At 42.3% G+C, this 23,395-nt stretch overlaps 1 protein-coding gene across 1 annotated transcript in view; it reads left to right on the top strand.

Moving 5' to 3' along the window:
- The first annotated feature begins 5,254 nt into the window (after positions 1-5,254).
- The window catches only part of DCX (doublecortin), a 112,306-nt gene continuing 94,165 nt past the window's right edge, over positions 5,255-23,395 (top strand). Inside the window, exons 1-3 of the mRNA XM_065901130.1 lie at positions 5,255-5,440; positions 5,774-6,159; positions 14,807-15,147. Coding sequence (XP_065757202.1) covers positions 5,337-5,440; positions 5,774-6,159; positions 14,807-15,147 — 831 coding nt within the window. The 5' untranslated portion in view covers positions 5,255-5,336. The remainder of the gene's footprint in view (positions 5,441-5,773; positions 6,160-14,806; positions 15,148-23,395) is intronic.

The following is a 23,395-nucleotide window of genomic DNA, read 5'->3' as shown; positions in this document are numbered from 1 at the left end:
GTGAGGTTGAGCATATTTTTACCTGTTTATTGGCCATTAGGGTTTCCTCTTTTATGAACAACCTGAGCATATCCTTTGTTCATTTTTTTTCTATTGGAGTTTTGCCTTTTTCTTATTGTTATTATATATATAGGTTATATATATATATATAATTAATATTAATTAATTAATCCTATGTCAGTTATATAAGATTCAAATATCTTTTTCTTAGTCTGTTACATATCTTTTCATGTTTTAATGCTATCTTTTGCCTTCAGAAGCTTTAAACTTTCATGTAATCAAGTTTACCAATATTTTCCTATAAGATTTCTGCTTTTTGCATATTGGTTAAGAAAGTCTTTTTGTCACAAGGCATTAAAGAGAATCTCCTACAATTTATTCTAATAATTTTCAATCCTGTTCTTTATATGCAGGTCTTTAAAACATCTGGAGTTTATGTATGGTGTGAACTGGGGATCTAATTTAATTTTTTCTATACGAAAGTTAATTGTCCCAATATCATCTCCTGAAGAGTCCATGTTTTCTTTACTTTATCCAATTAAACAAATACCCAAACCTACTTTATGCTAGACATTGTTCTAAGCACTTTGCATATAGTATCAAAAGCAAACGAAATATTACCATTGGCATTATGAATTATATTTCATTAAAGCTATTAGAATTTTCCTGCCCTTGTGGAGCTTATATTCTACTTTGGGTAGATTTATAATAAACATACTAAATAGGCATATTATATAATATGCTGGAAGATGATAAGTGTTATAGAAAAAATAGAGCAGGGAAAAGAAAATTGGAGGGCTGGGTTGGGAGGAAGGTTGTGACTTTAAATAGAATAGTCTGGGTTGGTCTTGTTGAGAAGCTGATACGTGGGCAAAGCCGAAAGAAGTGAGGGAGGTGGCATGTGACTATTTGGGGCATAATAAAAGGTAATACTTACCTGATATTTGTGAATTTCACAAAAACTCCTGTTGGAGGTTTTTGTTTTTTGGGGTATTTTTGCGGTATGCGGGCCTCTCACTGTTGTGGCCTCTCCCGCTGCGGAGCACAGGCTCCGGACGCACAGGCCCAGAGGCCATGGCTCACGGGCCCAGCCGCTCCGCGGCATGTGGGATCCTCCGCGGCATGTGGGACCGGGGCATGAACCCGTGTCCCCTGCATTGGCAGGCGGACTCTCAACCACTGTGCCACCAGGGAAGCCCTCCTGTTGGAGTTTTTAACTGGAGTTTTTTCATATCTATATAGATTACTTTGGGGAGGACTGATACCCTTTACAACGTTGCATCTTGCCATTCATGAACATGGTCTGGCTCTACGTTTATTCACCGCTTCTGTTATGCACTTTATAGTTTTCTGGCCCCCATAAACCGTTTGTATATATTTCCAACCTCACTTCCTGTTCGCTTATCCCACTCTACTCTAGATGCTACTCACTGTGTTTCTGATAGGTAATGTAAACTAATGATTGTGTGTGTTTGTGTGTGTGTATATGATGGATGATGGTCTTGTTTCCTGACCCTGATCCTAAACCTGAGTTTGATTAACCCAGACCACAGCCCTTCTCCTTCATGATTTTTGCAAGATACATATTCTTGTCCTGTCTCCTCAGTGAATCTTCAAGTCCTTCAGGGGCAGTGACTGATGTTATCTACTCTGCATCTTTCCTGTGGTACTGAGCACATTGTAATTACTCAAAAGATCTTACTGGTACATTTCCCACAATGGGGTTGCTGCACTTATCCTTCAATCCCTTCACGCCATTGAACCCTCAATCGTGACTCTCCCTTGATCTTCAAAGTTGACTTCCATACAGAAAGATGTACTTTCCCCTGGACTTGTGCCTGAGCCTTTCACTTCTGCCAGTGATCCTTCTCCTCTGAGGAAGTGAGAGAAAAAGTTTTGGTTAGTAGCTGAGAATTCTTTGAGAAGAATTACGTTGGTGAGATAACCTAGTCCAGTTTTTGAAAAAGGTTTTCCCACAGAACATAAGTCTATGAGATGTTCTGGGGAAAAAAAAGATCCTGAGTTAAAAAAAAAAAAAAAAAAGCAGGAAGCCCTTTATACTAAATTGCCTTCTCGGAGACTGGTACCATGTTTTAAGTATATTAAAGACCCTGAAAAGTTTATGATAAAGAAAACAAATTTTGTTTAGCCCATCACTTTTCAAACATATTTGACCATGTAATTGTTTTCTCTTTTTAAAGAATACCTATTAACACCCACATACCTCACACTGGGAAACTCTTGTTCACCCCCTGCTCTCTGGTATATATAAGGCAAACAAAGCCATCTATCCTAGACTGTCTTCTAAAGACATTTTGCTTCCACAGTAGTGTTAAAAAGCCTAGATCATGAGGAAATTTTCTCTAAGATCTATTCCAAATCCTTCATGTTTAAGTTTTATCATCCCATCCATTCTTATATCTTCACCAGAAATAAAATGATTTTGAGTTCTGATGCAAAATCAATTGCTGTGTATTTACAGAAAGCTTACTATGTGAAAGAAAAAAAATTTAAGACATTGGCTTTGCTGGACAAAAATGTTGCAGCCATTGGTTGGAATTTCCATATTTCTCTGCTTCTATTTCTTGATATTTTTCTGCCCTTGACTTGAATAACCCTGAGTTTTCAAGAGGTGGCCACAGTGTAAGGCAGAAACAAATGGAAGAAAACAGGGCAGACACATGTTGTCCCGAGGTACTTATTTAGAAAAGAGGAGAGCAGCAGAAAAGTGTAGGGAGGACTTGACTGGGCAGGTTGCACACTTGACGCCGAACACCCCACTAACATAGATAGCTCAGGCTTTGCTGAGCTATCACCTTCCAGAGAAGAAAAATCGTATATTTAATCCCATTTTAAGGCAGCTTACAGTAAAATACGTGCATAGCAAGAGCTTAACTATAAATCATCTAGCATTATCTCTAAAAAGTAGGGTTAATTATATTAGGAATCAGACATAAGATAATTCCTGAGCATGCTATTAGCTCTGAGCTTCCTGGAAGCCAAGCAAAAATTGAACCATGACTAGTTCAATACTGCTGCATATTAATGCATGTAGCCTCCGTTGTGAATATGGTAGCCCACCCTTGCCTTACTCTTCTTTTGTCTTATAATTTGGCCTGATTTATTGAATTCAATATGCATGCTTCCTTGCCCTTTATAACATATTTGATATAAAGAAGCCAGTTAGTAACAAATTGGCAGTTTGAGGAAAGAGCTATTAATATTTATCTTGTAGCCATCAGACTCACTTCACACAGAAAATTCTCTGGGTTAGATACGAAGTCTCAAATTCTCAAAGATGAATGCTGCAGATCCCATTAACAAAATTATTACACCAAGCTAAAAGGTCTTTGGGATCCGTCTTCAACTTCATCCTCCATGCAATTCCGGAATGACTTTCCCTTGTCTTGTCCCTTTCCTACTGCTTCTTAGTCTACTCCACTAACCTCATTTCCAAACAACCAGTTGTTGGATGCATGAACTAAAATGCCATAAAGAATTTGCATATTTGATTATTTTCTCTCAAGCTTAAATGAAGAGAGCTACAATTTCTAAGAAGCCTGGTTTGACTGTGAGTCTGGCCCCCAGGCAGATTAGGCCAAGGTTTTGGCCAAGTGAAATTGGCAGTTCCCTAGAAGAAAAGACTAGCACCATTGCTCATTAGAGCATTCTGAGCTTGCCTGTGCAATCTTTTTGCTACCCTGCAATTTCCTGTTGGTTATAAATGAAACCTTTCTAGCTGTTAATGCAGCCGGTGAGTTGAAAAAAAAAAAAGCATGTAATTAATCAAAGGAGGTTGGGGGAGATTCACTAAGCTTGAGTTATAGGGGAGAATCTGGACAAGGCACTAGGACCTAGAAGGCATCTATCCACCCTGGCAGGAATTTCTTGCTTGGAGCTCAGACAACAAAGGCATAGAGAGATTGGTTTTCTTTCTCTCAGCATCTCCACCCAACCAGCAGAAAACCGGTGAGTGGGGCTTTCCAGTGATTTTCAGGGAGAATGTAACAGATGTCAAACGGGAAAAGCACAAGGCAAAGCTCTCTCTCTCTGCCTCTCTCTTGGTGTGTCCTCTCTCTCTCTTTCCCTCTTATCTCCCCCCTCTTTTTTTTTTTTTTTTTGGCCTTATTCTATCAGATTTTTTCCTAAGCCTCTACCTGGGATATTCCTTTAGAAAAGTGAGTTTGATGTTCCTTTGTTTGCACTGTGATGTTGATTTTAGAATAATGGCACCCCAGATTCTAAAGCAAAGCCAAGCGTTGCTGGCACGCCTGGGGAAATGCTTGCTACTTGTCTTGAGGAGGTGGGGTCTCTTACCCTGCAGGTTGTCTGACAGAGACAATGCTGAGCTCAGCACAGGTCATGGTGACATTGGGAGAGTAGAGGGAGCAAGCCTGGCAAACCTGCTAGGCACCAGTCTTCCTTTATCTCCTGTCTTCCTGGTCCCTTGCAAATATCTCAATGTGGCAGTGTGTAGCAGCTGAGCCCTGCTTGCTTTGTGAGTCCTTTTATCCCCATCTGTGCCATGCATGTTAATAGTTTGGTTCCTAGGCTGTCACTACCTTTGCTAGCGTTTGGGGCTTCTGTTGTATTTGGTTTCATATTGTGATTTTTTCTTTCTTTCTTTCTTTCTTTCTTTCTTTCTTTCTTTCTTCCTTCCTTCCTTCCTTCCTTCCTTCGTTCCTTTCTTTCAGCAGAAAGGGGGAAAGCAAATCTGACAGATGACCATCTTTTGCCTCAGCTAACACACCTGGGCGATAGATAAATTTGGGGTGAATTGCCTGCTGTGAGGGAAAAATGCCCCTTCATTCAGGGTAGAAGCCCAGAACAATGAAAGGTGTGCTTGCTTCTAAAGGTCCCATATGCTGTTAAAGGATTCATTTGGGAATTTTTCAACAATTAAATGATTCCATTAAGAGGTGGGGCTGCATCATTGGTGGGGGTAGGTAGAGCACATAAAGAAGGGGGGGCGGATACCAGGAGTAAAGCAGAACTAATAACTCGTTAAATAACTGATTTTTCTAATCCCCTTTTTTTTTTTCAGCTTATTTCTTATGAACCTCGGATAGCTGCACCAGCTTGGTGGGGAAGGGGTTTGATGAATAGCACAAAGACTCTAGCTATTCCCTAGAGGCTGTCCCTTTAAAGGAGAATTCCAGTTTATTCTGGGGGGGGAGGGGATGCACACATTAGAGTAGGAAAGAGGGTTTGGGATAAAATTCAAACACTCCCCTTTCATGGTCACTTTACTAAGATGCAAAGATTGCTTCCTGAGCTAGAGATGCTAACCTTGGCTAGGTCCTTCTGTTCCCTTCAAGGGGCGATTTTGTCGGGCTATGGATTCATTTACAAGCGTTAGTCATGTGGGCATGTGTGAGGAAACAGATGCCAGTTTTAATGTATTTAGCCTGAAGTTACAATTTGATAGGAGCCAGTGTCAGGAAGTCCCAGGATTTTAAGCTATTTCAGAATCCCTCCCTCTCCTGTATTTGGAACAGTGCCAGAAGTGCCTCCCTCCCCATCTCTCACCCCAGTGCCCACAGCCAGCAGCACCCCTCCAGCCCCTCCTTCTTTTCTATTAAAATCAATATTCCTGCAGGTCAGGGGCAAGCAGCAGATGGGTCACGGGGCTTTTTTCAACCAGTTCTTTTCACAAGCAGCAGATTGCAGATCTGGATCTGGCTAATATTTGAATTCCTTTCTTTTTTTTTTTTTCCTTCTCACCCCTTTTTCTTTGCTTCTTTTCATCCCCACCCTTTTCTCCAACACTCAGGTCTCTGAGGTTCCACCAAAATATGGAACTTGATTTTGGACATTTTGATGAAAGAGATAAGACATCCAGGAACATGAGAGGCTCACGGATGAATGGGCTGCCTAGCCCCACTCACAGCGCCCATTGTAGCTTCTACCGAACCCGAACCTTGCAGGCACTGAGCAACGAGAAGAAAGCCAAGAAGGTACGTTTCTACCGCAATGGGGACCGCTACTTCAAGGGGATTGTGTACGCTGTGTCCTCTGACCGTTTTCGCAGCTTCGACGCCTTGCTGGCTGACCTGACACGATCTCTGTCTGACAACATCAACCTGCCTCAGGGAGTGCGTTACATTTACACCATTGATGGATCCAGGAAAATCGGAAGCATGGATGAACTGGAAGAAGGTAATTCAAGGAGTGGGTGGTGGCCCTTAGTGGGAGGCGGCATGGTTAGTTATGGGTACATTTCTTGGATTTTATTAAAGGAAATTGGGAAATGTGTTTGTAAAAACACAAGGTTGCTGCTTAGACTTCTAATTCTATAGGCATTGACAGAATCGTTAGCCATTACCCTTCATGGTCTTCAGTTTCGGCTGGCGTTGAAGTGTGGCTGGTGATGATAATGCATTGTGTTTATCTCCCAGGGTATACAAAGAAAAATCTGAATTGTGTCATTTACTCTAGAATGTATTCATAGTTAACTCTAAATAGCACTGTTGAGGCAGACCATAAAATCATTAGGGGTATAAAATGAGGAAGGAAGATTGGTTGGGTTAACAGAGAGAAAATATTATATGCTAATATCCTTTGAACTGCTGAGAGACTCTTTGTGAATTGCAACTCATGGAAATATGCACCCTAAAAACTGGACTTCCTGGAAGTATTCACAGAGGATTATACTTTTAGGTAAGTGGTCACTGCTCAGCTGTTGCTTCTAAAAAGCCCACTTCGGGGTGTGTCCGTAAGGCTGAGGTCATTGAGAGAAATACCAAAAAAAGCTGTAGGTATGTCTGGTATTTTAATAAAGACTATCCCTATTAGAATAGGAACTGACTCACTGTACCTAAATCTGTTTAAATCCTTGTCAGATTTTGGTTTTGCAATCGAATTTCATGACAAGATTGCTGAGAATCCTGACAACCTGTGTACCCAACTCAAATAGAGGGAAAATCCCAGCTCTTACCAAAACTTGCCCAGCCGTGAAGTCTCCTTTGTGATCATTGAGAAAAATAGATCTTGGGACATGGTCTTAATATTTTACTTTATCAAATCAAGTATTTTGAGGATGCCTCCCTACCCCACCTTTTAATGGGTGTAATATATGTGATCAGTTTAACCTGACAATACTTTAAAGGACAGCACTCAGGAGTGGTGATAATGAAAATGTTCCCCCCAAAACCTCTTCCCACGCTCCAGCCCTCCCTCCTCATTCTTTCCATTCCCCCAAGCAAAGATGAGTTTAGAACAGGCAGGTCTCTCTGAAACAGCCGGCAAGGAAGGAGAAACGACGCATTAAAGGACTTGGTATGGATGGGAGTGCCCCGCCTCTGCTTCACTGCTTCTAGGTTTCTTGTGTTTCTAGACAAAGGAGCATGAGGGCTTCCCTTGTACAAGACCACCTTCTCGCAAGTAGCTACTGTTTCTCAAGTCAGGTTGAGTGATTTGGGGCTAGTTACTTATAAGACAGTGTCCATATGGCTACTGGATCTAGGTCTCGGGATTCAAGTCTGAGGTCTTTCTTCAAGCTGACCTTGAGAAACAATGCTGAGGAGGCTTAGATTATTTGATCAGGTGCTGGATGGCTAGGTGGAGGTTAATCCTAGGCTTCTTCTGAACATTGAAGGATTGGCCATCCTAGCAAATACCTTAAAATAAAGGAGAGTCAGGGCAAACTTGAAGGACTTGAAGCTAGGCTGAGGGAGCTGTCCAACAGCGTAATCGATAGGGTGTGTGTCTTTTGTCACTGGAAAATCCACATCTCAGTCAAACTGGAGGGGTTTCTCTGTAAGAATTTTCATAAACAAAGCACCCTGAATCACCCAGTATGTCCTCATCATTTCCACTAGCTGCGATCTTTTAAAGACCACGATACGTGCTCGGGCAGAATTCTGAATCAAGTGACATTGTATTTGGAGCAAGGATTAGAATGTTCTTGTGTCTGATATAAGAGTGGTGTCATGCACAGATTGCCCACTCCCCCAAATCCATTTTTTAACATGTCTTGCTCAAGGACTAGCCCTTGATATTGATTTTCCTCCCTGGATTTCTGTGTGTGTGTGTGTGTGTGTGTGTGTGTGTGTGTGCGTGTGCGTGTGTATTGGGGTGTGTGTTGTGATAATCTTAGCTCAATATAGGTAATAAATACAATTTTGAAGACTGCAGCTTCCTTTTCTCTTGATCCTTTTGAGTCCTGCTAGATTGTACTCCTCTTTTCTACCACTCCCGGGTGCAGTAGTAGTACTTCCTGGTGAATTTCTGGACTCTGCAGAATGTAAATAAGGCTCAGTTGCATTTATGCACAAGTCACGTACAACCACAAACTGCAGTGGCCCTCAGTGCCCTTTCAGTCCTGAGTATGGCCCATCCAGTCAAGGAAATTCTGGGGTATCTCTGGGGCAGCATTGAGAAATGTGACCAATATCCCACTACCACAGAGCCAGATGGGAAAAGGTACAGATATGAAGAGGATAAAGAAAAAGGGTCTTTTTCTCTCCTATTTTTTGTCCTTTGCAACTGTAGGAATGGAGGACAGAAGTCCTTTACTTTTTTCACCTTTGGAAGAGGTTAAAAGAAAGATTTTAAAATAGTAATTCATACATGTTGCTTCCCAAGAGACTTCAAATTGAAAAAGTTTGGAAAGATCCCTGGGTGAAGAGTCAGAGGCATTGGGTTCTCATCTTAGAGGCAGAAGATTATAATAGGAAAAGAAATCTTTGGAGTCCGATTTGGTTCAAATCCCAGTTCTGCCACCTGCTAGCTTGTGTGAACTCGGGGGAAACCATTTAGACTCCCTGAGCCTCAGTTGTTCATCTGTAAAGTGGGAATAACTGCTTTGAGGATTAAATAAAACAATGGATACGAAGTGTTTAGTATTCTGCCTGGCACATGATAGCATTCAATAAAGGGTGGCTGGTACTATTTGAGTCATCCTAGTTTATAGCTGGTTAAGCTACATGACTATAAGTTTGTCCTTATCATCACTGTGACTAATGTTCTCTCTTTTTAAAACAACGTAAAAAAAAAAGAACCTTATTAAGGTATAACTTGCATACTGTAAAATTCACCAACTTAAGTGTACAGTTCAATGAAAGTGTACAGTTCAATGACTTTTAAAAAATTTACAAGTGGTGAGACCATCACCATAATCTAATTTTATACCATTTCCATCACCCCAAAAAGAAACCCTGTGCCAATTAGCTGTCACTGCCCATTTCCCGTATTCTCTCCAGCTCTAGGTGACAACTTATCTACCTTGAGTCTCTACAGATTTGCCTATTCTGGACATTTTATGTAAATTGAATCATACACTATATGGTCTTTTGTGACTGGCTTCTTTCACTTACAAAATGTTTCCAAGGTTTGTCCATGCTATACCATGTATCAACACTTCATTCCTTTTTTTCTTTGAGGGATAATATTTCATTGTATGTATAGACCACATTTTGTATATCTATTGTAATATTCTTATCTGTAAAATGAGACTAATAATACCTGCCTTCTTTATCTATTAGAGTGATTGTGAGGATAAAATTAGATGATAAATATGGAAACACATTGACAAGGTAAAACTACAGCTACGAGGGACTATTATTGTTCACGATGTAAAAAAAGTAATATAAGAAAAATGGTACAGATGAACCTATTTGCAGGGCAGGAATAGAAACATAGACGTAGAGAACGGACATGTGGACACGGGGGGTGGGGAAGGGGGGGTGGGATGAATTAGGAGATTGGGAATGACATATATACACTACCATGCGTAAAATAGATAGCTAGTGGGAACATGCTATAAAGCAGAGGAAGCTCAGCTTGGTGCTCTGTGACGACCTAGATGGGTGGGATGGGGATGGGTGGGAAGGAGGTCCAAGAGGGCGGGGATATAGGTATACATATAGCTGATTCACTTCATTGTACAGCAGAAACTAATACAACATTGTATAGCAGTTACACTCCAATTAAAACAAATGATGCCAGTGAAGGGTTGGAATAGCCAGTGGCTCCCAAACCTGGCTGCCTTTCAGAATCTTTTAGAGCGTTAGAAAAATATCAATTCCTGGGCCACGCCCCGGATTTGTTGACTCAGAATTTTCAGGGCTAGTGCTCCAGAGTCTGTTTTCACAGATTTCCCCAGGTGAGTCTTATGAGCACTTAAAGTTGGGAAGTACTAGATTAAGTGATCTTGACGGTCCCCTTCAGCTATGTACAATGGTGGGAATTCCTAGCAATACCTAAACCTTTGTTGTTGTTGTTGTTGTTTTTTGCGGTATGCGGGCCTCTCACTGTTGTGGCCTCTCCCGTTGCGGAGCACAGGCTCCGGATGCACAGGCTCAGCGGCCATGGCTCATGGGCCCAGCCGCTCCGTGGCATGTGGGATCTTCCCGGACCGGGGCACGAACCCGTGTCCCCTGCATCGGCAGGCGAACTCTCAACCACTGCGCCACCAGGGAAGCCCTGTTTTTGTTTTTTGATTTGTAGATCTTAAAGGAATGATGGAGCATAGAACATACTATGTTTCCAAATGGCCTCATTATTAAGTATTTAGCCTAAAATAAAATGAAATAGAAAGCCATTGGTCAATAATCTCTCTGGCCTTGTGGCACTCCTTTGTCTAATGCCTCTAGTCTACTGTCTGCTGCTAGATACTGAAAGTATTAAGGGGACCATTTTGAACCAAAGTCAGGTTATTGATGTCAGCTTTCCCACAGCTCCTTGGGTACACGAACAGTCTTCATGAAGCCAGACAGAATGTGGCCATATACGTATTAGCCATATTCCCAGTGGGTCAGTGAATGAAATCCACCAGTGACTTTTCGTTTTGTCTTGTTTAGTCTTCCATTGGAGAATTATTCTTCCTTCATGTACTGTCTAATTCCTTCCCCACTTCCTCGTATGTAAGTACCCAGATCAATCTTAGGGGTGTCCTTTTGAGCATTATTATGCAGACCATGGGACAGAATATTTGCAATTGTGACAGTCTTGTTGGAAGATCTGTATGGTGACACCAGCTATGATCCACTTTCTTTGCCATAGCCCATTTGTTCCAATGAGACGAAACCACTTCCTCACTAATTTATCCTCTTAACTACTAAAGCAAGCACACTGCCAAAGAGGAGGATTTTAAGATACCTGGGAGACTGATACATCACTAATAGACCTGATAATACAATAAGCCACCATTTAATATTTTCCTTCTTGCGGGAGAAAGCCCAGGAAAAGAGGAGAAAGCCCAGGCAGAAGTGCTTTTGCACTGAGCAGCTATAAACATGTTTAATGTTTTTGAAAATGGAGCTTTCCTGAAAGTGAAGGGAGGTAGACATTAGATCATCTTGAGCCCATAGCTTGTTCCCTTCCTGCCCTTTCAGCTGTGCTTCCATGACTTCATTTCCTTACCCCCTCGCCCTGAAGCAGATTGTCGATTGTCACCTTGCTTGGCTCTGAAGCCAGCTTTCCTTCTAGGCTTCTAATGAGTGGGAAATGGCCCCTGGAAGCTGTGGCAGGATGGGAACCCAGCTGTGTAAAGGTGCAACACAGAACCAGGAAGCTTTGGTCGAGAGAAGCAGCACATTTGATGTCTTTCCAGTAGTACAAGGGGAGAGTCCTCAGTGGTGGGCCCCTATTTCTTTTCTTTAACATGTAAGTACCATAACAACTTTATCTCCTAGAGCCTGTTTGAGATGGAAAAGAGGTGAAAATTCCTTCTTATAGACCTTAAGAGCTGGAAGGGCCTTAGACGTCACCTAGCGCAATAGCTTCAATTTGTAGACAGAATAGCTGAGCCTCAGAGATTAAATGATTTGCCTGATGTCATACAGCTTGTAAATGCCTGCCTGGGATTTAAATCCAGGTCTATCTGACTCCCCCTCAACCACCACAAACATCCTGCCCTCTGGTAGGGGATACAGATAACGGGGGAGGCATGTGTGGGAGCAGGGGGCGTATGGAAAATCGCTGTACCTTCCCCTTAATTTTGCTGTGAACCTAGAGCTGCTCTAAAAAAAGATAGTCTTAAAAGATATTCTGCCCTCAGTGTGCACCAGCAGAGGCAGCAAGTGGCTTTGCTAGGTGTTATCCACGAAGCTACCACATTTGGCCTTTGACGCAACTGGAGGCCTCCTTTCAGCCAGCAGGAAATATGATCTTTGAAGCCTGGGTCCCGGGCAGTGCTCATGTTATATAATGATTATAGCTCAGTTCCAAGATGGTTGCCCTTGCTGCTGCTGCTTTTCTTTCCTTCAGCTTCTACTCTTCCTCTTTTCATGTCCTTTCTCTCCACCCTTTCTTCCTCCTTTCCCTCTTAGCTCTTTTTCTTGTTCTCTCTCTGTTCCTTCAGATTAGGGCCTTAATAATAATGATAGCTGGCATTTGTCAAGTGCTTACTGTGTAGCAGACTCTGGGCTCAGCCCTGCCTATCATGCATCACCTGCTCTGAGCCTCAGAACAACCTTAAGAGGTAGGTATTGTTATCATCATCCCCACTTTGCAGACAAATAACTGAAGCCAAGGGAGGTTAGTCTGCCCAAGGGCACACAACTAGGAAATATTGGGGAACCCCATTGTGACTGACATCACATCAGCTGCTCTTTTTCCATTACTTCATATTGGGGCCAAAAGGAAAGAGAGTGGAGAGACTAAAATGTACTGTTGGAAAGTGTTCAACATAGATTTGGCTGAGAGCTGGGCCCTCTGAAAAGTTCTTGGGTGCCATATGATACTATAGCCGTCTGCCATCATGTTCATTTTCATGGGGGATGGTTAATCATACTCATAGTTCAGAGGCTTAAGAGGTTTAAGAGATGGGAGCAAAAAAAGTCCAGAGTCCTTATAGGGCTGCACAGCTGACTCTCCAGAGGAGACTGTGGATGAGTGAAATCATAAATATATAGCCTCATACATTTGCACACCACCAGTTGTCTGACAGAGTTTCAAAGTACATGACAAATTACGGAAAACATCTGACTCAGAGGCAGTGACCTCGTGGAAGTTGCCCGTGCATCTGGTAGAGTGCCATTTCTAGGGTATGGGGAATCCTGGCTGTGAATATAGGGGGGAAGTGAAAGGGTCCCTTCATCCTTTAAGTCAAAAATTAAAGAGCACATCCTCTAATCACTTGTGTAGGATTGGGTTAGCCAGTGGCAGCCAGAGAAATTAGGGTTTCTTTAGGCTGCGGTCTTTGATCGCCCCATCCTGGCTGTGCACGCATGCACCAGGTGCAGGAGTGAGGGCCTGTGCTCATCTACAAACCACGCCTTGGTCCCCTTGTCAAGACAGAACACTAGCAGCATCTGGGACTCAGAGCAGTGTTGGAAGCCACTTTGCATACGTTACAAGCCACTTACCTTCCCGCTCCACACACACATATAAATGTCCTCAAAGGTGCCCTACAGAATCTCACTGAATCTTCTCTGAGCACTAACTGAGAAATTTATCAGTTAACACGACTTAAAGGCTTTGGTGCTACAGCAAAGCAATCAATATTTGCACAGGGAGTGAATCATCAGCCCCGGCGTTTGTGAATGTCTGCTCGGTTCTCCTGCTGAGACCGAAGGAAGAGCCATCAGATTATAATTGTGTTTAATGCTTTCTTTGCACGGGCTCGGGTTGATTGATTGATTGATCGATCGATTTAGCGTTATTACTGATGAGTTAAGCCTGATTCAGTCACACTGGTTTTCTGCATCTCAACCTCTGGATGAACTTCTGTATACCTTGAGGCTAATGTGTTTCACTCAAAAAATTCAACCTTTTCCAATAGTCTCTCCCCGAGGCTGAGCCTCTCTTCCTCTTTTCTCCAGCTTCTAGTCCCAGGTGTCTAATCCCTTCCTCTTGCCTCTGGCCCCTGCATTTCTTCCGCTGTACTAGTCATTTCCTCTAGCCCATGATAAATGTGAAAATTACACTAGATCCTTCCAATCCATAAATCAGGCTGTATGGTGTATTCTCACATCTCCACCTCATTACTTGTGGCAGCCAAGGGTGAGCACTGGTGAAGATGGCCCTGAGTACACCGAGCTAGTGTGTGGCATTCAGGAAGATGGAAAGATGAGGGGTGGGTGGTGGAAACGGGAGAGCATTTCTCAAGCAAGAGCTAGACTTGCAGACACAAGGAATAGTGTGTGTGTGTGTGTGTGTGTGTGTCTACAGGTTGTTATTTAGATAGTTTCTCCACCTGGGTATGGGGGTAAAAGACACAATGATACACACATACATGCATTCACCACACACACACATTTCACATTTTAGTATTCTACTGCTTTGCCATATACTCTGTACAAAGTACAATCGGGCTTCTTGGCAAGTTTGCACCGTATGCCCGATACACAACGTTACTTTGGTCACTTTGACTTGGAATAAAAATGTATTGATTTTGAAAGTTCTCTTCAGTTCATAATATAACAAATAGGGCTGTGAGTCCAGAAATAGGACAGGAACATTAAGAAATAGAGACATGTTAAAAACGCTCTAGTAATGCCCCTAGGCATTAACACACATCCTAGGAGTTAATGTAAACTTTTCAATTCAAATGAAATCATATCAAACTTGAGAACCCCACTTGTTAGATTATACTTAGGTATGTTCATTATCCTTGGAACCCTTAGCTTTACAGGATTTTTTCAACTAAGTATGCCATTATGATGAAGAATATTTTGCCGATGACTTGCTCTTGAATTTGAATGAGCCCAGTCGTTAGAGGGCCTAATTAGGAATTGCACATGAAGTTTGTTATTATCACCATTTTTCCAGAAGTCCTACTTCGAGGTCAGTGTGTATTAGTTTGGTTAGAATAGTCCATATACCTGCTGTTAAACTAATCACCACTTATTTCTTCCCTTAGGGGAAAGCTATGTTTGCTCCTCAGACAACTTCTTTAAAAAAGTGGAGTACACCAAGAATGTCAATCCCAACTGGTCTGTCAATGTGAAGACATCTGCTAATATGAAAGCCCCTCAGTCCCTGGCTAGCAGCAACAGTGCCCAGGCCAGAGAGAACAAGGACTTTGTGCGCCCCAAGCTGGTGACCATCATCCGCAGTGGGGTGAAGCCTCGGAAGGCTGTGCGTGTGCTTCTGAACAAGAAGACAGCCCACTCTTTTGAGCAAGTCCTCACTGATATCACTGAAGCCATCAAACTGGAGACCGGGGTTGTCAAAAAACTCTACACTCTGGATGGAAAACAGGTAGGTGCTTTTTCCCCGGATTATACCTCTTCTCATTTGTTCTAAGTGCTTGGCTGACCATCTTACACCTCGGACATCATTTCTGGTTGGGAGACTCTTCCTCTACCTCTCATCATCCCTACCTGATATATTATGTCTCATTTGAGAGGAAGGTCTTTTCAACAGACAAAGCAATGGACCAGGAATGTGAGGCTTTGAAATTCAATCTGTTTCTGACTTACCAGGTAGAATGGTCACTTATAAGCTTCCTTATCTGCTAAGAAAAGATGTGTTGGAGCCTAGGTCCTACAAACTCCTTGGAATATGAATTTAGCTAGTGCATGATGCAACCTGGATTGTCCAATGTATGCGACTAGAAATGAGATTTGCTCACTCATTTCTTCTTAGATACTCTTACATTGGTATTCAGCATCCATTCTGATGAAAAGAGGTGGAAGTGACCCTCATATTCTATGACAGGAGAATATGAAGGGAAGCACTGAGGTTTCTGGTTCGTTGTCTTTGCCTCACACTAGACCACATTTTTTCTCTCTCCCTTTTCCATGTGACATAGCTGTCTTAATCTGGTTCCACTGATGGTTTGTGTGGAAAGGGGCTATTTCAGGATCCTAAAATTAGCCCAAGAAAGATGGTGCCATCTGTTTCTCTCCAAATCAGGTTCTTCATGTCATTGGTTATGCTACTAAAGTGCCACCTATATTAATATCTGGGAAAGAATGCAGCCAGGCGTCTCCATCAGACAGATGCACCATTCCCTTGAGCACAGGGAGCTGTAAATATATGACAAAAAATGTTCCAAGGGAATTGGAACAGTGGCTGGTTTCTTTGGCTGTAAAGAGAATCCTGGTCCCTCATCAGATAAGACAAGTGTGGATTATTATCAGTCCATACTTTCTACCTCTTAAAATACCTTTGGTGTTTGAACAACTATATAGATTCTTAAAAAAAAATAGATTCACCATATCAGGATAATGAGTGTTCAAATGCAGAACTGTGCCTCCTCCCGTAATCTCTGATACATACTGTGTGCTACAAGATTCGAAGTTTCTGGGAAAATGCACACTCATATACGTGGTAATTTGGATAAACGTGTGACTTCTATCTGTTCACCGCCATTTTGTGATCTGAGAGAAACCTGGAGGTACTGGTTGTTTGTGATCTGTGTTTGTTGTACCACAGCAATGGGTTTGTCTGCGATGGGAAAAGTTCTAACTCCTAAGCATCTAAGAGTATCTCTTTTTTGAGGACCAAGTGTATGATGAACAGGAGCCGTCCAGGAACAGGATTAATCATCGTAAACCTCACCTCGGAGAAGCAGGGTCTAGGAATTTTATGATCAGTGGATCTTAGCGTTGAGGGTGACCCTAACTCTAGAAGCCATGACATTTAATCTCCCTCCTATGGCAGGGATATACTCTACAGTCATTTCAATTTCATAAAACAGCCTATTTCACTGTTGAACAGCTGTGATTTTTAGAAAGATTTTTCTAACATTAGGTATAACTCTGCTTCCCTGTACCTTCAGCCTCTTGAAGAAGTACAGGAGAAATAAAAATCAAGGACGTAAGACTGGGATTTAGAAGACTTAGTTTCTAGTCTGGGTATTGCCACTTACTCTGTGACGTTGGGCTAACCACATAACTGTCCTGAGGCTCACGCTTCTCCTCTGTACAAAGGGGCTAATCACACCTGCCCTACCCATGTTCACAGGATTCTCATGAAGATCAAACGAAATCACGGATATGAAAGCACTCTGTAAATCAAAACACGCAATGTAAATACGTATGCATACAATTCATCATTGAGGAAATATGTAAATTGTCAGACAATTTACATATATATTAATAAATGTTAGCACTCTTCCCCCTACTTTACCTCCATCATTCTTACCACAAATTTCCAGCATTTTGTGGGATGTACCATACCTCAGCATTCTGTGATTGTTCCTAATAATAAATAAAGGGACACATCCACCTCTTAGGTAAACAAGCTCCAGTCCAGTGATGGGTGGATTTTCATCCTACAGCAAGCTTTCCAACTCCTTTCAAGGATTGGTTCCCATTTCTTTGGGGAACACGTTAGGAAATGCCAGAGTATGATATGGTGCGTGTACAGACACGTCAGGGAGGAGTGCGCAAGGGAGCAGGCATCACTGCCTCTGCACATACTGTTCCTTCTCTTTTTTTTTTTTTTTTTTTTGTGGTACGCGGGCCTCTGACTGTTGTGGCCTATCCCATTTGCGGAGCACAGGCTCCGGACGTGCAGGCTCAGCGGCCATGGCTCACGGGCCCATCCGCTCCGCGGCCTGTGGGATCTTCCTGGACCGGGGCACGAACCAGTGTCCCCTCCATCGGCAGGTGGACTCCCAACCACTGCGCCACCAGGGAAGCCCATGTTCCTTCTTTTTTAAAATGTCTCCCTCTGCCTACCCTGACCCCGGGGGTCATCTTTTAAGCCCTACCTCAAATATCATGTTATTTCTGAAAACTTCTCTGCAAAGTTAAAGTAATCTTAACCTTTGTGTTCGTTTGTTTTTTAATGCTTAGCTCCTGATTCATGGTGGGTGCTCTATAAATGTTTGTTGACATAAGGAGATTCTCACATGGCCCAGGTAGCTGTTCTGATATGTTCTGAGAAGCCCTCTGTTTTCAGTGTCCCAGAAACTATCCTTAGGTCTATCAGAAGACATAGGGGGGCTTCCGAAGGAGTGCGTATTCCACCCGGGCAGCTCCGATCTATTGCTCACTTGGAAGTCACTGAGAGCAGACTTTGAAAGCAGTTTTTCCCAAAGTGTATTCTGAGAACTGTCCCCGTCTCCCCACCCCCAGGAGCTCTTCATAAAAGGGTTTTGTGGTCAAATAAAGTTGTGAAATGCTGCAAATTATATGCCTTTCTTAGAGATTCACATTGCCCATTGGCACATTAAATGTTCTGAGAAGTCCTGCAGAAAGGAAACCCATTTAATTTAGACCCGGGATTTCCCAACCTTTTTTAACCGCAAACATAGGGAATACACAGATACACGCACACACGCACACATACACACACTCTCTAGGAGCACACTAGGAAATGCTGTTTACAGAATATGCTGAATGATTAGGAGCTAACTACTCTAACCTCACTGGTATGCATGGGGTAACCCACAAATCAAACATTGTTGTGTGGTTACGGCAAGGACATTAAATAACAAAATTTGGGGGTGCAAGGACAAAACCTACTAATTACAAAATAGGTGCTGAGTATACTGAAATTTGGTGCCAAATTCAAAATTTTGGAGCCCAGCCCATCTCCCAGTTCTAGTGATGACAGCCCTAATGTTAACACCTGTCAGTCACTTTGATTACTGGTGGGTATTCTTACTACTTGGGAATATGATCTTCCTCTGTGCAGGCTGAAGGCACATGTGTTGCAATGGCTCGGACTCACTTGGATGAGATTCCATGCCTGTCTTTGGCTAAATGTGGCACCAGGCAGAAAAGGACAAAGTATGGTCAAGGCTGTTTGTTATGGAACGTTTTTATCATGAAGTCAAGGCCATCACTTGGTTTCAGTCTTGCTCTAACTGGATCCCAAACAGACCAAATCAAGTAGTTTTCTCCCCCATTGTCTAAATAATGATCAGTTAAAACAGCCCAGTTGATTATACCAGATTTATTGTTGCTTCTGTTCTCATGTGTACTATTTGACTGATTGGCTTATGCTGATGGACAAGAAATCTGTGGACATGGCTCTTATCTCTTTCTGTTTTTATTTTGTTCGGATGTGCTTTTGGAGCCTTTGATCTTTTCAGGGCTTATGTTTTGCCGGTATAGAAGACCAGTTTCCTCAGAGATATTTGTGGTCTGTGTAGGCAGGGAAGCTAACCATCACTAGTAGGACGAGGTCCCAGTTTATTCCTCACCTCAATAAGAAATTGCTAATGGAATAAGGAGTAGTTAGTAGCGCTCTGGCTACTCCCACGGGCTGTGGTGGATTTCTAGGAGGTCAGGGAAAACACGATGAAGACTTGGATGATGACGCATATTAGTTCACTCTCAGGTGAAGGTGTTCTTTTGATTCCTTGGCAGCTGGAGTGATTGAAGTGTGTTGACAAAATTATCCAACTATTAATTTCTATAATCAAGTCACATGTGGACCTTTATGCTTAAACGTAATGGACGCATAAAAACTGGAACCCAGATTTCTGGTTCACTTGGTAGTAGTGGCTCAGTAGATACATGGTCTAGCCTTAAATTCATTTCTGTAAAGCACAGGGCATGGTGCTTCTGTTTTTTTAGAGATGCAGAGCTTTAATAACAGACTTTTAGCGTTTTGGCGTCTTACACAGGGCTCCAGCTGGTCCTCACACCATCCATTTTCATGCTATACTTATTGGCATCTCTATTCTCCGTTTTGCCCATATTCAGGTTCTGTGCAGAGATTCACTGTTGCCTCAAGATCCCTGCCTAAGGGATAAGTATGGCCTTTCGGATTTGTGTTAGCTTTGTTGGGCCAGTCTTCAACTGGATGAATTTATTTTGTGTTTCTGTCTATATCTTTCTAGTACTAACTACTTGAACCAGGAATTTTAGGTCTCAGAATAACAAAAGAGGTTTAAGCTGATTCCAAGATTACCCAGAGCCTTGGAAGCTAGAACAGGAGTTTTAAGAACTGTGTTGAACCCGAAGATGGTAGAATAGGAAAATGAGAGCATGAAGGATGTTTGAACTGCCGCTAAGTATTCCAGGAAAGACTTGCCCCTTCCATCTTGCTATACTAAATAACTGGGTGCTGGAAGCACAAAGGTAATTGCAGAAAACACAGGAAGACAAGTTGGATCTAACCTTGGAAACATTGAGTGCATTTCCCAAGGTGGATGTGACTTTATTTTGCTTGTGTAGCTGGTATTTCTCCATGCCCCCCACCTCTGCCCCCTTCAGCCACATCTGGTCTTACTTATGCTCCCTGGCCTCCAGGTCTCCCAGAGGCAACCCCTCTCTCCTCCTAGTGTTGTGTCCTGTTAGTCGACCTTGGGCTCAATCGAAAAGGCCACGTGGACATAAATTATGCCCCAAAAGGGAGGTCATTTATCATTGACCTTCGCTTGAGAAAACCAAGGCTGGAAAGGTAATGTTTGCATTACCAAAAGTTCCCCCTTCTCAACCTTCCACAGATTTGATTCCTGGAGACAGGATTTGAGACGATTGGCTTGAACATGAAGTAGAAAAGAGCAAAGAAGGGAAGCCAGGATGGGCTCTTTGAAAGGAGGTAGTTTGCAAACTACCTTGCTATATGTAATATAGACTTCAAGATGTCTCACACTGAGGTAGATTTTATGCTTTAAAAGAAGGCTTAAGGGAATTTGCTGGTGGTCCAGCGGTTAGGACTCGACGCTTTCACTGCCGTGGCCTGGGTTTGATCCCTGATCAGGGAATTAAGATCCTGCAAGCCACACGGCACGGCCAAAAAAAAATAAGATGGAAGTGGCCAAACATCGAATATACTGTTGTTCTTCTGGAAAGAAAAGACCAAGTGTAGTCTGGTGATTGGTTATTTCTTCAGTAATTTATCATCTTAGAGTTTTATTCTTTTTTTTTTTTTTTTTGCGGTATGCGGGCCTCTCACTGTCGTGGCCTCTCCCGTTGCGGAGCACAGGCTCCGGACGCGCAGGCCCAGCGGCCATGGCTCACGGGCCCAGCCGCTCCGCGGCATGTGGGATCTTCCCGGACCGGGGCACGAACCCGTGTCCCCTGCATCGGCAGGTGGACTCTCAACCACTGCGCCACCAGGGAAGCCCGGAGTTTTATTCTTGATGAGATGCTCTTGGCTCTGAGCAGTGATTGAGCTGGGGCTTGGTCCTTTCACTCAAAAGCTTTGGCACGGTATTCCAGTCTCCCACACTGACTATTCTATCAATATCCAACATTAGCATATGGAGAGAGCCCTAAACTGGGATTCAAAGACCTGAGTTCTCGTCTTCACTGTGTTCTCCGCTAGCTATGTGTTATGGGGGCCGATCACATCTCTTCTCTGGAGCTCAGTTTTTGAGATAAGTACATGACCTATAAGAGTACTTCTGGCTCCATGTTAACAGAGTATTCATCTTACCGTGTTGCTTCTGTTTAGATATTTTCCCCTAAGCTGCTACTCTTCTCAATGCCCTCCACCTCTCTATGCTCCTAGGATCTCCAACCTGGTATAGTAATCACCTTGGTGGATATGTTGTTTTCTAGGATGGTCCCTAAAGGTATTTGCACAGTTCTTATATTCAGATCTTTCTTGACACCTGTGATGACATGACCAAAGAATATTTTCAAACTTGTAATTTTGATTTGACCGCCTTTTCTTTCCAATGTGGATGATATGAGAAGCAGAGGGTGGAGGAATCACAAAACGAAGAAAGATGAAAGCCAGCCTGCTAACTGCCAAGCATTTAACAGTGCCATTATTAAGGTGTCTTCAACATAGTGGTGCTATTTTCAGTGCTGAAAAGAATTATTGACAATGGGAGAGGCTAGCATCAGAGCTATTTCTTGAGTAAACTGAGGAGGATCATTAAGTGGGGACTGATCCAGGGATGCAGGCTGTTCCGTTAGCAACCATTGAAGTAACTGGCCTCTTGTTCTTAGTTCTTTACTTTCATCTTTCTCATTATTGCCATTCCCTCAAAGTGGAAGAAAATGCGTTGTCTCCAAATATAGTTTTAAAGATAGCTTCATTGAGATATAACCTCCATACCATACAGTTCACCCATTTTGTGTACAATTCAATGGCTTTTAGTATGTTCACAGAGTTGTGTATCCATCCCCAGGATCAATTTTAGGAAATTTTCATCACCACGAAAAGAAACTCTGCACCCTTTAGACATCATGCTCCAATCCCCCAGTCCCCCCATTGCTAGGCAGTCACTTATCTACTTTCTGTCTCTACAGATTTGCTCATTCTGGAATTTTAATGAATGAAATCATGCCATATGTGATCTATTGTGGCTGACTTCTTTATTTAGCATGTTTTCAAGGTTCATCATGTTGTAGCATAGCACTACTTCATTCCTCTTTATGGCTGAATAATATTACATTGTATGGATATACCACATTTTATTTATTTATTCATAATCTGATGGACATTTGGGTTGTTTCAACCTTTTGGCTATTATGAATAAAGCTGCTATGAACATTCATGTTCAGATTTTTATGTGGACATATGTCTTCATTTATCTTGGGTAAATGCCTAAGAATAGTATTGCTGGGTTACATAGCATGTATATGTTTACATTGCAAGAAACTGCAAGACTATTTTCTAAAATGGCTGCACCATTTTACATCCCTACTAGCAACGTAGGAGGATTCCAGTTTCTCCACATCTTGCCGACACTTGTTATTGTGTATCTTTTTATCAGAGTCATTCTAGTGGGTATAAAATGGTATCTCATTGTGTTTTTTTTATTTGCATGTCCCTAATAACTAATGATATCAAATGTATTTTCACATGCTTATTGGATATTTGTGTATCTTCTTTGTTAAACTGTCTATTTAGATCTTCGCCGTTTAAAAAATTGAATTGTCTGCTTATTATTGAGTTATAAGAGTTCTTTATATATTCTGGATACAAGTCTTTTATCACATACGTAATTTGCAAATATTTTCTCCCACTCTGTAGTATGTGTTTCCATCTTTTTAATGGCTGTCTTAATTTTTCAAGAGCAATTTTTTTTCATTTTGGTGAAATCCAATTTATTAATTTTTGTGTATGGTATGAGGTAAGGGTCAAGGTTTTGCTTTTCTTCCTTCCTTCCTTTCTCTTTCTTTCTTTCTTCCTTCCCTCCCTCTCTCCCCCCTCCCTTCCTCCCTCCCTCCCTCCCTCCCTCCTTCCTTCCTTCCTTCCTTTTTTTTGCAAATGTATATCTGATTTTTCCAGCACCATTTGTTGAAAAGATAAGACAGGTTTTTTAAAATTTGATTTTAATCTGAGAGTTAGAAATAGCAGTGGCCCATATATCCAGCGAGTACCTTGGCATCAAAAGTTAGCAGCCAAATTCTCTGAAGTTTTCTAGAACTTCCAAGAACTGTGGATGTTAACTAATGGCACAGAAGTTTCTCCTATATAGGTGCTCTGGAACAGTGACTCAATCCAAAGCTACAAGAGTGAGGTTGGCTAAGCCTCACTAAGAAGGAAAAAACTAGAGGACTCAAGGGAAGTGAAAAGTTCCTTGGCGGTGCCCCCCTTGCTCTAGACTCGTGATGTTCTCACCCCAGACCCATCCAAACCT

The sequence above is a fragment of the Phocoena phocoena genome, chromosome X (genome assembly GCF_963924675.1).
Source record: "Phocoena phocoena chromosome X, mPhoPho1.1, whole genome shotgun sequence".
Classification (NCBI taxonomy): Eukaryota; Metazoa; Chordata; class Mammalia; order Artiodactyla; family Phocoenidae; genus Phocoena; species Phocoena phocoena.
Note: the sequence above shows the minus strand (reverse complement) of the source record. Positions and strands in the feature narration are given on the sequence as shown.